At 46.1% G+C, this 16,266-nt stretch overlaps 1 protein-coding gene across 3 annotated transcripts in view; it reads right to left on the bottom strand.

The window, feature by feature from the left end:
- Positions 1-217: 217 nt before the first annotated feature.
- The window catches only part of ADORA2A (adenosine A2a receptor), a 31,215-nt gene continuing 15,166 nt past the window's right edge, over positions 218-16,266 (bottom strand). For all 3 annotated transcript variants that reach the window (XM_021549870.3, XM_021549869.3, XM_021549868.3), the window contains 2 exons: positions 13,406-14,271; positions 218-6,181 (listed from right to left, as the gene is read on the bottom strand). In XM_021549870.3, coding sequence (XP_021405545.1) covers positions 5,221-6,181; positions 13,406-13,755 — 1,311 coding nt within the window. In that variant the 5' untranslated portion in view covers positions 13,756-14,271 and the 3' untranslated portion in view covers positions 218-5,220. The remainder of the gene's footprint in view (positions 6,182-13,405; positions 14,272-16,266) is intronic.

Below are 16,266 nucleotides of genomic sequence, written 5' to 3' on the forward strand. Positions count from 1 at the left end.
AGGATTTCTACTGCCACGATGGAAGGAGTCTTCAAGTTAATTTGAGTCTCTCACTTTAGTCCATGCTAATCTCTGCTGTGAAAGCACAGGCAGCTCCAGGGAGAGAGCTCTCCAGAAGGATCAATCAATGGACAAAGCTAATAATATAATAAAAAAAATACTTGCACACAAGATCCAGCCAGCCGGATCTTCCTGGGACAAAGGCACTCACACTCTCTTTTACAAATATATTTTATTATTTTAATGCTTATTAAGAAATGTAACCAAGACAGATTCCGCAGCACCAGCGGCTCCTCACTGCCCAGCAGTCTGATGACTTCACAGATATGAAAACTTCACAGATTCAAAAAAACCTTTGGTCAATGCACTTTAAATACATTTGCATGCACAGATTCTCCCACTCCCTTCCCACCCCCCGCCAAATGGTAACTGACAAAGGGAAAACAACACCTATATAATAAAACATTTAAATTAAAAGAGTAATTGTTTCATACTGAAGCATGTGCAGCGGGGTGTTCATAGTGTCTTGGTTTGCAGACCACAGAGAACCTCTCCACAGGAAAGGGCAGGAACACCAGCTCCTGAGACAGTGGCGGGAGGGATAGATGTTCTCAGATCAACAGGTTCCAGTCTTGATTTTAACACATCCTTGCATGAACAGCCCCAGCAGCCAAGTAAGGTGGGGAGTTACACACAACATTGCCCCAGCCTGAGGATTCTCATCTGTCAGGGTTAGTCACCTCTCATACAAATGAGGAACTGGTGATTTTTGTTACTCTTTATGTGTTTTGCCATAAAGACAGCCAGAACTCAGGGCTGGAAAGAAAAAAACACTGAAATGACTCAGTGCAATTTAATGCCCAAAACAATTTGGAAAAGAACTGACTTTTAGGCAGCTGAACTTAGCAAACACCACCAGAGAGTATTGCATGCAGGTTTAATGCATTGTGGCACCACTGCAGCCTTTTTGTCCTTCCACAGAATTTGGTTGGAAGGATTTGGTTTTAGTAGGGCCCATGCTCGTTGAAGCAGAAGGGAATTTGTTATACCTGGAGGTGCTCATGAAATGGGACAAAGTGTCTGGAAAGAACATAATCCATAAGAACCATCCCTGTCTCAGTCAATATAGACCCTACAAAGTCAACCCTATGCACATGCCAGGATCCTTGCAGTGACACCAGGAGAGTTCTAAGGCTGTACTTCCCTTCCAGAGTCCTTCCTCAGCAAGTCCCACCTTGGTCTCAAGCCAGCATCATCTCTACACCCCACAGCACCTCCCAGCACATTCCTGCTCCCCTGAAATCCTCCCAAACACCTACTCTACAAATGCTCCTCCACTACCAAGAATTCCTGTCCATCCTGACCCTCCAGGTTCCCACATCTTAGAGACTTCTCTATATCCACCAGCATCCCCTGAGGCATCTTCAAAAAATGATCAAAGGCTCAGACTATTCTACGTCACTCCAAGTCTACCTGCACCCTAGCACCAACTGGGACCAGTGAGAAACCCCTCCTGTCTCCAGTATTTCCAGCTGTCCCACCATGCCAAATCACTTCTTGGTTCAAAAGCTGCAGTTCAAACTTGCACAGAGCTTTGAAATATCACTGATCCAAATGGGACTCTGCAGGATACAGCTGTAAGCACATTTAATTGCACACACAAAAAGCAGTGCCTTATTGAGGAGAGAGCCCCAAGAACGCTTGGTAAAATTACTCCTGGCAACTGATCAAACATTGCTTTCTTCAAAACTCTTATAAAGCAAATAAACTCTGGAGCCTAAAAGTCTTCAGGGAATGGTGAAATTCATGGAATGCCCTCACACTAAATGAGGCACCACATCTCTCTATGCATCTTCAGACTTTTTTAGCAAGAAGTTCTTGTTCAATTAAATTAGTCTCAGCTGACCCCAGCACCTACTCTCTGGACCCACTGCACCTGGGATTCCCAGGAAGGTCTTCTCCAGCCTCTCCTTATAGTCACCTCATTCTTTCCTTTGTCTTGGCACCATCTTTGTTTATCCAGAACAACTGGATCAGCTAAACATTCTCCAGCTGGAAGAAAAATGGGGATATGAGTGGTCCTAGGAAGTTTGGAAGGCAGGTACCTCTCTCAAGAGTGGAGAGCTGCCAGGAGAAGGAAAGAGCACACTTCATTGATGGGATCTCTCTTTTTTTTTTTTTTTTTTTTTTTTTAATGGAGAACAAATCAAAAAGCAGGAAGCCATAAAATTATAATAAATTATAATCCCTAGGAAATAAGAAATACGAGGTAAAACATTCTGTTCAAAAGGCTCCTGCTCTCCCCAACAACGGCTTCAGAAACATCCTCTGAGGGTCCATCTCAGCCATATGTTTGCCAGAAGGCCTAGCATGTAGTGCAGCTGCCATCCCTTCCTTCCTGTGACTGCAGACAGCTCTACAAACCACACTGTCCATACCCTGATCTTCCTCCTGCACACAGCCCACCCCCTTCACATACCCTTTTCACTTCAAGTCTTGATCACTAATATTGAAAGGGACTGGATACACTTGGGGGCAGCTCAAGCAGCAGCACAAAAGCTAAATTCAAGACATGTGGAAAGTCACTAATCTCATGTGATCTGGTTGGGCAGGAAGGTTTTCCAGAGCAATCTGGAAAGCAAAGCAATCCTAAGTTTGTCCATCAATATAGATCAACTTGATTCTTGGGGGGGCAACCAAGCAAGAAACTGCCACAACTAAGTGTGGAGATGCTCAGGAAATATAGAAAGCAACCAATCCACACCAACTGTTGAAAGTCTGATCCAATGCAGTGCAAACCATCCCTCTACCAATGGCAGCTAAAGCTCAACAGGCAACACTTTTGCATTTGTGTGTGTTCCAGCACATGAGCAATGCTGGTATTTTCCCACACTTCCTTCCCTGCTCTGGGTCTTTGTGGACCTAATTGTTATTGACATGAGTGCCGGATGTAATCTTGTGTTATTCTTAGAAACACTTTAGCTCCCAGCTGAGACCTGAAGAGAACAGCCCCCCATTTTCTTGAGTTCCTCTGCTGCTGTTACAGGGGGTCAGAGAAGCCATCACACAAATAACCTACAGAAATATTGCATCAAGAAGGATCAAGAGTAATGAGATCCTGAGTCACCGTATGGAGGAGCTACCTATGACGTCAGTCACAGGGAAATGGCTCAGTAGTGCTCCTTCATGCTGCTGGAGTGATAATCCTCTCTTCTGATGTCAGACCAGGGGGAAGAGCCCTGCCAAGAAAGCAGCAGTTCAATCAAACCACAGCCTATTGTTTTACAAACTGGCCTGTCTTTCTGCTAAGGACTGTGGTGGCAGCCACATCTTTTTATCCATCTCACAGTAAGCTTTGTGCTAGCCCAGAGCAGCTATATACTCAAACACATTCAGCATCACAAACTTCTCACCACATGCGTGTAGGGAAACTGGCAAAAAGAAAATTCTCCCCAAAATAAAACTGATTTTTCATTTTAATAGTTCACAATATATAAAATAACCTAGAATAAGAACATACAGACCTAACCTGCTCTTCCTCAAGTATGAAAATCCCCCTTGGCTTCTGAAAGTTAGTGGACAGACATGAGGAGGAATCAGACTGGGGGAGGATATTTCTGATGCTTTCAGCTAGGGAATAAGCTTCAGATCCCTGGAATTACCAGACTTTTGTCTTGCCAGTAGGACCACTACTTTCTGTCTCTCCAGAAGCCTGGTAGTACTGGACATGGATTATTTGTCTGAAAAACACAGCCCAGACAATCTTCAGGTAGAATTCAAGCTGATGTGGTTTTCCGCTGTCCTTGAGCTCTGGATTTCCTTAATTTTCCTTCCAGAAAATTACCAAACTGCAGTGAAACACCACTGCAACAAACCACAGCAGTGTGTACACTTGATGCAGCACAAATTTGCCTGTTCTCTTCTACAGAAAGCAGAAACTGTAGTTTCTAAGCTGAGTTCCAATACTACTGACACCTTTCAGCTTCTCAGAGCAGGAGCATCTTCTAACAAGATAGAGCTCAGAGCTGCCTCTGTTGGCCTCTGCACCACAGGGACATATCAGGCTTCACAAGAAAAAACTGAAATCACAGGAGAAAAGGGTTTTTAAATAGCGCTCATTGGAATTCCAAAATTAGGTCAAGGTATGTGTGCGGGTTGCTCTCTATCCCAAGAAAGAAGTAAAAAAAAGTCCCTCAGCCTGTTGAGTGAGAATGAAGATGACAGAAATATGGAATATTACCTCCCCACACACATCTGGGGCCATGGAAAGAATTTGCATTCTAGGAGCTCAGGAGGAGAAGCACAGAGGCAGGCGAAAAGCAAAAGGCACCACCAGCCTACAAAGAGATCACACACTCACAGCTCTTCACAGCCCTGCCCTGAGGACATAGTCCACAGCCCTGGCCCACAGCACCACGTCCTGCTAACAGCCCTTTTGCAAAGGGAAATCCTTAGCAAGGCTCAGCTTTGGTGATTTGTTGGACAAAGTGGAGTCCTAAGAGGTTATATTGGCTATGTGCATCTGGAACACTGAGCACTCAGGGAATGGATATGAGTTCTTGCCCATCTTTTATAAGTTAACATAAAGTAACCTTATCATCATGTGGGAAAAAACCATTTGAGCAACCTGTTGCAGTATAAGCTTTAAGAACACAAAATGAAAGACAAAGTGCCATGTTTGAAAGTATCGAGTTCCCATCAGGTAAATTCCTTCCCTCTCCAAGCAGCTCCTGGCATCCTTCCTGATAACAGATTTTGCTATCTCCTCTTCTGCTTGTTGCAGGGCCACAGTACTCAGAGGCCATTCCAGTTGCTCTTTGTTATTCAGGGAGTACTTCCAGCCACGCTTCTATTTCCATTGGTAAAGACAGCGAAACCAACACTCAACCACAGGCACAGTACAGCAAAGTGTCCTGAAATCCCTGCATCAGCAGTCTCCCAGTGCTGAACTTGGAATGCCATCCTCGACCTTGGCACTGCTCTTGGTGACAGGTCATTGATGGGTAACTTGTCCCTCCTTCCTTAGTCCACTTCAGTGATCTCTTGGCTTTTCTCCAGTCTGGTATTTAGGATCATCCAATAGTCCTGGATATGGACCCCTTTCTCCACAGCGATCTGAATACACTGCTCTCCCCCCACCCCCCAACCTCTGTTCTGCCATGGCAGAGGTCACCAATGGAAAAAAAAAATAATTCTACCAGGAAAACTTCAAAAGTCTCATCAGGAAACATCAGCTGCAGCAAAGGCTGCTCTTTCCAGATCTGAATAAGACACCTGGGCATCAATTAGCTCTTCACTGTGAAGCTCCCTGTTCAGGCATGCATCTGAGAGAATCCCATTTTTGCAGGAATGTGGCAGATGCCCATTTGTCTCCAAGTCCAGAGCATTTCCATTCTGGTGCCATTCCAAGCCAGCTTTGCATTTGTTTAAGTCCTGCTTTTCGGGATCCCTGTGGATCTCTCCGTTGGTGTATACCTCTAGTGCATACTCACTGATCCGTATGCTGGCGTTCTCTGCGTCCCCGCCGTGGGTGGAAGTCCTGGAGCTGGCTGCTCCCGCTTTGAACGGCTCCTTGCGGCCCAGGATGTGCTGGCTGATGATTTTACGGAAGGTGTGTCGGAACTCCCTGATGCGGTAGGCATAAATTAGGGGGTTTACAACCGAGTTAGCGTGAGACAGGATAATAGCCAGATACATCAGCCAGAGGGGAGCGTGGGCGCAATTTGGGCAAAAAAGGGTAAAGCAGTTAATGATGTGTAGTGGAAGCCAGCAGACTGCAAACAGCCCGACAATGATGGCTAAAGACTTGGCTGCATGGACTTCCTTCTGCAACGTGGAGCGGGAACGTTCCCCGTGTACCATCTTGTTCTCCATCTGCTTGAGCTGGCGCCGGGCTGCCATGAAGATTTTCAAGTAGATACCAAACATGAGAAGGAGGGGCAGGAGCACGCAGGCAAAGAAGTTGTAGTAGACCATGTACTCCATGGTGACCACAGCCTCAAAGAGACACGCCACCATGCTGTTGCTGCAGTTGATGGGAGAGGACCAGTTGGAACCCAGCTCTTCGATCTGGGCACGCTTGTGCCACCCCAGCATTGGGGTCAGGCCAATGATGAAGGACAACACCCAGCAGATGGCAATGATGCCTTTGGCTCGAGAGCCGGTCACCAAGCCATTGTACCTGTAAAAGCAGAGGAGATGGGAGCTGTATCAGTATCATTCAACAAGCTGCTGGCACCCACACAACCTCAAAATGGCCCCATGTTCCAGAAGACAGTGAGAAAGGCACCTGCTTCATCAGAGGGTCCTTTGCACTGATGTGCAGAACCCATGCCATACACCAAGGATATGGTGACACTGTCTGCCACCTACTTCCCTCTCCTTTCCTTTAAGCAGTGAATAGTTGACAGAAAAGCAGGGAAATTAATTCAGTTTTCATCTGTGCTCCTTCACTCCACCAGCCCACTTGGGTGTGCACACAGATCTTCAGCCTGGATAACCAAGAGCACTGCTCTGACCCTTATGATGAAGACCACTGTGGGTCTCTTGCCAAAGGCTAAGGCAGCATCTCCTTCCTGGCAAAGGAGCAGCCTTTTAGCATGGAATTTTTAGGCCTGTCTTGCAGTAGATCTGTAAACCAAAAAGCACAAAAGAGTCTGGAGGCACAGTGCCACCAGCCCTGCATCCACATTCTGGTGTGCCCAGGGAAATCCTGCTGGCTCAGCTACAGCAGGCAGATTGGCATTGTCTGCATGGCACTCTGTTCCTCAGTGGCATGTTCAGGAAGACCAGCACCACCACCTTTCTTGAAATTGAAAAACTGAGGTAAATCAGCAGTTTTCCTCATCAGCCCAGCTAAGTCAACCCCATGAATTTCTCAGAAAAGAGGAATTAAGCTGGAAACAATTCTCTGACTACAGGTGTGCCATGGCCTGCACTGCACACACCAGAGGGACCTCAGTAGTCGAGGTATTGGTGCCTGGCTGAAGCCAGTGCTCCTAACAGTAAACTTTCCAAGATCTGTTGAAAGAAACAATAAGCAACATGGTAAGAATCTGACAGAGTGCAGCACAGACCTTGGTTAGTTTGAAATACCAGCCAGATTTCAGGGCCTCACAGGTTACTGCGAGTCCTGAGCTGACTCCACTAGTTCTCCACTCTGAAAATGTAAATTAGGGCAGCAGTTTAACATTTCAATGCAATTTCCTTCCCTGGGTAATGCTCAGCATGGAAAGTAGATGGCTGGATTCCCACATTGTGCAGCATGGGTCCCACACTGTATTTGACCAGACAGTAGCACTGGGCTCCCAGTGTTTACTCAGTGCTCCTTCTCCCTCTGTCCCCAGTTCTCTCCAAAAACAAACATTACAAGAAATAATACAACAAGCCACAGAAATCTTTCCATCTCCCAAGTGAAATAATTACTCCCACAGGTTCATGCTCCTCTCCCAACACAAGTTCAAGACAGAGGAGAAGAGTGGCTGCTTTTGCACAGTAAAGAATGGAGATCCTGCACATGCTTTAAATCCCTGACAATGGGCTTTGGAAAAAAACAAGACTCAGGCTTGAATTTCCCTTTCTTGATTGCATTTCAAAACCAGAAAAGAGTAAGTGGATAAAGGAGCCAACCACACAATTCCCAGCACGAAAAACACACCTAAATTGCCCTTCCAGAAATGAGGAAGGAATTCAGCTGATTCTGAGGGAGAAAAAGGTTTTTTCCATCAATTAGTGGATCCTGCCCAGTGCTTAAAGGTTGCATGAATGGTAGCAGAGAGCTGCTCCATTCAGATCTCATCAACACATCAAAACAGCATCTGTGCTTTGAAATGTACACTCAGGGAGGTAAGAGAGTGGCTGGAGGCCCTTGAAGCCCTGAAAAAACAACAAAACAAATCAACCAACCAAACCAAAACAAAAACAAAACCACAAAAAAACCACTCCACAAAAACAAACCCCAAAAACATCCCACAACCATCAAAACCCTGCAGCCCTGGAATTAGCTACATCTTGTCAGAGGAATTTTGAAATTGTGCAGCTGTTATCCCACGACTAGAGATGTCCCTTCCCTTCCACTAAAAATATATTCACTACTGCTCCAGACAAACACCCCGCCACACTTCCCCCTCCCTCTTGTCCTCTGGGGATTCCCATGCAAGAAGCTTTACAAGGTTTCAGAACAGCACTGAACCCAAGCAGCTTCCCAGCTGCAGAGCATTGTGCTGGAGTGCATGTCCATGACACCTTGCTCAATAACTCTGAGGGTCAGGACAGAAAGCTCACAGCATCTCCTGACAAAGCCAATGGCTTTGTGCTGGCCAGGTACCCACTGAGAAGTGCTAATTTGTTTAGGAGAGCTTAATTTCTAGAATCCACATGAGGCACCTCTGACTGACTTGGCTGAGGTAGCATTATAATCCAGATGGGCTTTCCTGGACTCTTTCCTCTCATCCACTTGGAGATGTTATTGAAGACATTGTGTACATCTTTGTGTACTTTGTCTCAGTATCTTTCCAGGCTCACAGCAGCCAGACCAAAGCCACTCTCCATATCCTCAGTGCTGCAGAGCTCTACAGGGTAACTTCAGGGCTTCCTAGACTCATCCCCTACCCTGGGAGTTGCTGGCACCACGTAGGAGACACGACCTGCTGGAAGGTCACACCTGCAGCCCATGATCTGCACAGCTGGCAGGTCACTTTGCAGCATGTCTGATGTGTCCCCATAGCACTGGATTGTCTGTGCACCAACAGCTCTGCTTCCTGGAAATAACACACTTGCTCTACAATCAATCACTTCTGCTTGTGAAATTCCAGACACAAAGGATGTGAGTGCAGGGCACAGGGATGCTCATGGTGGGGATAGAGTCACATGTCTCCTCTAAAGAGCAAACCCAACTTTTGCAAACACCTGAAAATGTGAAAGTTTTCCCCAAAATAGTTTCAACCAGCCATGCTGCTTTCCCAACCAGCCAGCTGGCAAAATGGAGCAGAAGAAGAGCTACACTTGGTGAATGTAAGCTCCTCTGGGCTGCCTAGAGTAACCTGGCTGTGGATGTGCCACTTCTGGTTCCTTGGACTAAGTTCTGTGCCATGAAGACAAAGATTCCTGCACAGTCCCTGCGACTGGGTGGAAGATAAAGCTGGTAGTCTGTCCAGAGTGTCTTCAGGGAGAAGTTAAGATCTTTCAATACACTGAATGATATGTAGCTGCCCTAATTCACCATCACAGTGTCCAGCCATCCTGCTGCTTGTCTCCCAAACCCTCCTTTGGTGGATATCTGCACATCCTCTGTCAGCTGTGGAGCATTTTTGAGAGACCTTTACTGCATCACGCAGAATGCCTGTGCTCAGCTGAGGCCTTTGATCTGAATTCCAGCACTGTTCAAAGGTGTTTAACAAATCACAACAAAACTCTTCTCACCAAGCACATCCACTCAACAGCCCACACCTCAGGCAGCTGCAGCCATCAGGGACAGGACCAAGCAGGATATTCAATCCCTATCACATGTATGTAGAAATGAGAGACCCTGGCAATCCCAGATCATCCAGGAAATCTGTGACGGGGCAAGAAATCACACTGAGACCTTCACATGTACCAACTAAACAACCTCTCCCAAACCACTCAGTCCAGAACCTTCCTCCTCTATTGCCAGGTACCAACTGATCCTGGTGTTTATCCACGCTATGGAGATGGGAGAAGTGGGGTCCCACAGGTGGGCACAGGTGCCCAGCATTATCTCCTCTAAACAGCAGAAGCAGGAATGATGGGCAGACACAGTTCTGCTTGTGACGTGATCAGCTTCCTGAATAAACCTTGGTAACAGCAAGTTCTGTGCAGGCCATGAAGGCACTGCTTTCAAAGCTGTGCCCATTTAAAAGAAGGAGGGGAATTACTCTGTTTTCACACTAGCTGAACTTGCCTTAAATGTATTTAACATATGAGCATATGTAGGAAATGCCTGCCATAAAGTCAACAGGTTTATGGTGAGCAGGGAAAGAAATAAGTCCACATATGGCTCAAAGTGGCAATAAAACATTAAAACCCTGATTCACTGGTTTACATGCTCACATATGAGCATTTCAGAAAGGAACTCTAGGGAATTAAAGCAACTACTGAAACAGGCTGTTCTCAGCACAAAGGTCCCTTGCACATCCTATATTTTGTTCAGGGTTGGGGTTCATCTCCCCTATTCTTCCTAGACTTTGGGAAGCCAGTTCTTCATGTCCTCTGGCAGAAAAACACCTCAATGCCACCTCAGAACTGCAGTTGAAATCACCAGCACATGGAATAAATCAGTCCCAAAACTCCAGACGTCAGGGAGCTGCACCTTAAATAATATTTCCCCAGAGAAACATTGCAGCAGCAAAAGCAGTTTTCACCAGAGGAAAAGGCCTGCAGTTGGTAATGTATGACCGACGTGTTTCATGCCTGAATCCAGCACAGAGCAAGCAGCAACCTCAGTAACCTCAGCAAACTTTTCTGTTTGGCTGCAGGAAGGAAAATTTCCCCTCTCTTTCCAGAGTGTTGGAGCTACCTGTCCTTGCCCTGGGAATATCTTTCTACAAATGCCTGCACCGGAGCACGTGGCTGGGCGCGCTGCCCACGGAGCCCTTGCTGGCACCACGGAGCAGCAATTGTTCTTGGCCCAGGGCTTCATCCTGGGGCTCAGACTCACAGCCAGTTTTGTTCAGAGCACCTGGGGGTTTGATATTAGCCAGTGCAGGTTTTCAGGTACCTGTCATGTGAGAGACCTCATTTTGTCCTAGAGTCAACAATGGCTCGGGCTCCCTTCCTTGGGAGTGCCTTGCTGCCACTTGCAGAGTGTTACATTTGTATAAAACCTGCCAGAATTCAGCAAAGTGTCTGAGAACTTGTGGAAAATTGACCAAAATCTACAAAATGTTTCAACTGTTTGAAAGGCAGAACACATAAGATATTCACAAATTAGTTTTTATCCATTTTAAAATTTCACCTATAAATGTCTTTTCTCATTGCAGTTTTTTGGAGGAGAGTCTTTTCTCCACAGAAAAATAATTTCAAAGTTAACTAATAACGTACTTAGGGGCCCAAAACCAAGCAGTATCAGAAAACCCACTCTTCTGCCTTTTTAACACTGAAAGTTTATTTCTGTGGGAATGCACATCCACATATGCAATTATCTTCCTTAGGACAAATCAGACATAAAATATTTAAAGAGAAACAGAAGAACAAAGCACAGGTTTGGCCCTTTTTGGTTTCTCTAGACTGAAAGAAGTCTGGTTTATTAATGATTCAGCTAATTAATATTAGAAATACCTGGTGGTACCTTTCATGTCCTGTGAGGAGAAGGAGGAGTCTTCCCAGGTTTTAAAGGATGAGTTGAAAACAACACACTATTAGTGGCAAAACTTTCTTTAAAGTTGTTTGACCCATTTTTGAGACAAACAGATATTAGAAAAAAAAACACGTGAGGATGTGGGCAATCTAAATTATACATTTCTTCAGAGAATCAGCTTTCTCAGCATGTCTGAGACTATAAATGCTTATTCATCCATAAATTCTAAAGGGGAAACACAATTGACAAGTACATCACTCCTGCTGTGGAAGGACAAACCAGCAGAGGACAGAGAGGAGGAGGGACCCATGGATTTACCTGTGGGTTTCTGCATCCAATCAGTCCCTCTGTTCCTGGGGCAGAAGAGGGTGTGCTCTGTTTTTTCCAAAACAAGATAGTGAAACCGGTGTCATGCCCAGCACTGATGTAGTCTGGTTTTTTTTTTGAAAAGACTCTTTACCTTGGCTGTTCCAGGAAATTACATTTTCAATACAATATAGTCACAGTGATAGCCCAAAATGTGGGCAGAAATCCAGATTTTTAAAATCCCTTTCCTGGCAAGTCATCCTCTAGCAATAAGAGTGCTTAAACTGTCAGCAGCCGTCCTCAGAGTTACTCATGAGAGATGAAATCAAGACATCAGTTCTTCTCAAAACCATTTCAGAGGCAGATCCCAGGGGCTACTCAACATATTTCCTTGTACCGTTTATCATTATTTTGGTTTATAAACTGAAATCATCTATAACAGAGCTGTAGAAAAGTAGAGACAGTTGTATTATCAACTGAGTTTTCTCTGCAATTGAATTTAATAGTTATTCCTTACATCTACATCAAAACTAGAGGCTGTAACAGGTATGACCAATAGGGTTTGGAAACTATCCATTAAATGCAATGTTATAGCAGCACAAACTTGCTGAGGCGAGGCTTCAGGAAAGACTTGGCTGCATTGGTCCACATGGAAAGGCAATTTCCACTCTCCAGGGCTCCCATTCTGGTTTTAAACAGGTTTGTGTTAATTGATATAAGTGCTGCATGACCAAAGTATTCAGAAGAGACAGGACTAAATTGCACAAATCAGCACAAGTGATTTAAGCTCAAGAAGAGTGAGGATGTCCAAAAACTCAAACCTAAGAGCACAAAAATCAGAGTTGTTTCATTTTTGCAGCCATCTTGGTTGTTCAGGAGATGAAGGCAGTCTCTCCTTTCCTGAGAGCATGTTGCATCCTCCTGAGGACAAGACAGGAAGGAAGGAGACTCCTACAATTCTCCTGCAGCAGCTTCTCCAGGGGCTTCCTCTCCATCTCTGGAGCTCAGCGAGTGCCTTGGAGCAATGAGGCGCTGCCTCGTGTGCACGGGCACACAGAGCCCATCACAACAACCTGCTCCTGCCACACTGAACTCAGCAGCAGCCCCTGTGTGCATGGCAAAACTTCCCCTTGTCCCACGTCAGCCCCTCTGGTCACACACTAAGTAGCAGCCAGTCTTAGTCATTAAAATGTCCTTTCCTTTCTTTAAACTGCAGAGACCACAAAATCCCCACCTGAAGGTATGGGTTGGGACAAGCCTTCACCTTCACCTATGCTATGCTTTCAGAGGCAGTGCCTGAACCAGTCCAAATCTTCCTAAGGCCCATTTCTTGGTAGCCTTCCTCTCCCTTCACATTTAACAGACCCCTGAGAGACAATCCCACCTCCCTCCCCCCAGCCCTGTGGCTACAGCTTCAGGCAGAACCCCCCTCCTCCCCACGGGGAGGGGGACAAGCTGACCTCTCCCCCTTTCTGCCCTCCACCATCCCTCTGGTGCCACTGGCTGCAGCTCAGGGCACAGTTTGCCTAGGCATGGAGTGGCAGCTCCCAGGCAGCACCTCTGTGATGCCATGGACACCCACCATAGGAGAACAGAGAAGAGCAGGAAAAGGAAGCAACCAGAAAATCCACCAGCCAAGACAGACTTTAGGACCTATAAAAATTGCTTTCGAAATACAGGAGAAAAAGAACCGATCCTCATTTAACTTTTCCTTCCTTGATTCATCTCCAGACGTGTTTTTCAGAGATGTTGAGCCCTCACCACCCCAGCCCAGCCCGTGCTTACCTGAGGGGTATTCGGATGGCAATGATTCTGTCAATGGCAATAGCAAGGAGACTGAAGATGGAGCTCTGAGTCAAGACCAGGACAAAGCAGGCTATAAAAAGGCAGCCATAGAAGAAGGCACAGAAGCCAGTGCTGATGGTGATGGCAAAGGGGATTGCCAGCACCCCCACAGCAATGTCAGCTGCAGCCAGGGACACCACAAAATAGTTGGTGACGTTCTGCAAGTTGCTGTTCAAATAGACGGCCCAGCAGACCAGGATGTTGCCCAGGATGGCCAGCACAGCGATGATCAGTTCCAGGATGATGTAGGCTATGTCTGAGAGGAAGTCGTCCTTCCCATGTACTAGCATGGTGAGAACAACCAGGCCCAAAGCTCAGCGTTCATATCTGCAGAGCACTGAACAGCCAAGACCCCTCAAAGCTGCCTGGGCTCTGTGGAGTGCTCGGCTGCCAGCCCAGGAAGGCTGCTCACACACACGGTTTTCTCCCCATAGCTGTTCAGGTAGGTGGTGTCAAGAAAAAAAGCCCAGGGTCTGCCAGCTCCAGCAAAGTGGATTAACCAGGTGCAGAATAATTCAGACTCCAGCAGACAAATGGACAGGAGAATCTCTCTTGGGGACAGGCAGTGCTCCCCAGGCCTCAGAGTCCAGCAGGCAGCGCAGTGCAGCAGCTGTACTGTACATCAGAGCCACATTGGCTGCGGTGCTTGGTTTCCTGTTGACAATCCCCCTTCTAGTCATGGCTTCCTGTCATCTCCATACCATAGCAACATCCTCTGGTCCTCTTTTTCACCTTTTCCCACCAGGACTTGGGAAATATTCTCTTCAGCTGAAGCAAACATTAAACTTCTTCACTTGCAGTTTCCTCTAAAAAGAAAAGAAAAACATCAACCACATACACTAAGTAATCAGCTCTATGGAGGAGATGGAGAAAGCAAAATCTCATTAAAGTGGCGCATTAAATTGATAACGGATATTACACAGACCTAGAAGAATACAGTATTGGCAAAATTCTCACATTTTGTCTCTCCTGAAAGCTGCAGGGCCAAACCCAAGTTCAGGAAGGCAGAGTTTCACAGTGGTGATGAGAAACAAGGGATGTTTTGTTTTCAAGGCTACCAACTGAGCTGGCACTTCAGCAGCTGCTCCACAGCCTGCCCTGAAACACGAGAGCCCCACTAATTATGTCCTGGCAAGTGCTGAGGCTGCACAGAGGAAAGGTGGAGGAGCCTTTCACACACACCTGTCTCCCTCTGATGGCAAACACTGGGTTTGGGCCATCACGTGCTGCCCACCCTCACGTGCTTTGCCACAAAACTGCACCAGTTCCCTGCTCTGCAAGGACATGAGCCCTCATTCATAGGGCAGCTATACTGCTGGCGTGTGTGGTCACCCTCTGTGGCCACACCTGCCTGGCCTCCATGGATCCATGGAACAAGATCCATGGCAGGGAGAAGTGTTCAAGGTGTTCACACAGGGACATCTTTCAGGACACTCCTGCTGACCATGCACACTCTTTGCAGGCTCCCTTCCTGCCACTTCATTATTTTTGTTCATGTAAATCTGTATCCTACAAGCAAACCATTTGCTTGTTATACCGGCACTGTCCATAGCGTTTGTTGCATCCAGGACAGCGTCATCCTTCACCTTCAACCAGCCAGATCCAGGCCCACCAAAACACATCTCTCCCAGAAATACACACACAGGCACAATGCCAATGCCATGGCTCAGGGCTGCATCCGAGTTCCTGCAGTGTCCTGCACACAGCTCTGGGACTGAAGCTGGTGCTGCTTGTGAGGAAACAAGCCTGCAGCTGCATTGCATATGAGCAGATACACTTCACCTGCACGCCCTTGCAGGTCACCTCGTACCTCTGCTTCAGATATGGGTGCATTTCACCACAGTTTCGGGTAAAAATACAGAAGGGAGAACACAGTTCCCTGAGCTTTGTGCCACAGTCAAGAGATAATTGCTTGCTGTCCTCGCCTGTCACTTCCAGAGTGGGTTGCAAACCTTATTTAGCAAGCTTTAGCAATAATATTTTCTCATTAATTTAAGAAACAGCTTGATACATCAGAAGGTTAGGAGAGAGAGAAACACAGCACCAACTGAAAGATCACCAAGCTCAGTTTTGGATGCATCATGAACCTCCAAAACATAAGATTTTTGAGCCCCATCCACAGGTGATCTGGTGTGGTCTCGCCCATCAGGGTTTGATGCCTTCACAGTTCACTAGGTTTTCAAGACAGAAACCTAATTTCTCAGGATAAAATAAAAGGGTAAAGACAGTGATAATAAAAGAAAATATGATTAACTTGTGATTCACATCTGATCTCAGGAATATAATCTAATTTTAGACCTTTCATTGATTTAGAGCTCTATTGCTAATGCTGCATTTGAAAGGAAAGTGAATGATTCTTGGTGGTTTGGACATGCTTCAAAACCTTCGCTTTTCTCTACCTTCAGCTATCTTGTTTCTGTGTTTTTTTGGTTTTAGCAGAAGAAATCAACAGAAGAGATCAGTGTGTGATCTAGCTATTTAGAGGAAGATAAAGATCATTCATTTAATCTTTTTTAAAGAAGAAAAACCCCAGGAAGTCTCTATATTGTCTGTGCTCCTCCACCAAAACCTTCAGTTTTTCAGTGGCTTCCTAAAGATGGCTTTTACTTTCTTGTATTTCAGAGATGTCAGTGATATGCCGCTGCAAGGATCTGCCTGTCCATTACAAATCCCAACAGGTTTGTTTCAAAGCAGCAATACTGAAACCTCACCCTCCAGCCCAGGATTAGAATGAATATAAGACAGAAATAAAGAAGATCTGGAGGCAGAGAGAACAGAAGGGGCAGGATGAGAAATAAACA

This window comes from Lonchura striata, chromosome 18 (assembly GCF_046129695.1).
Source record: "Lonchura striata isolate bLonStr1 chromosome 18, bLonStr1.mat, whole genome shotgun sequence".
NCBI classification, from domain to species: Eukaryota; Metazoa; Chordata; class Aves; order Passeriformes; family Estrildidae; genus Lonchura; species Lonchura striata.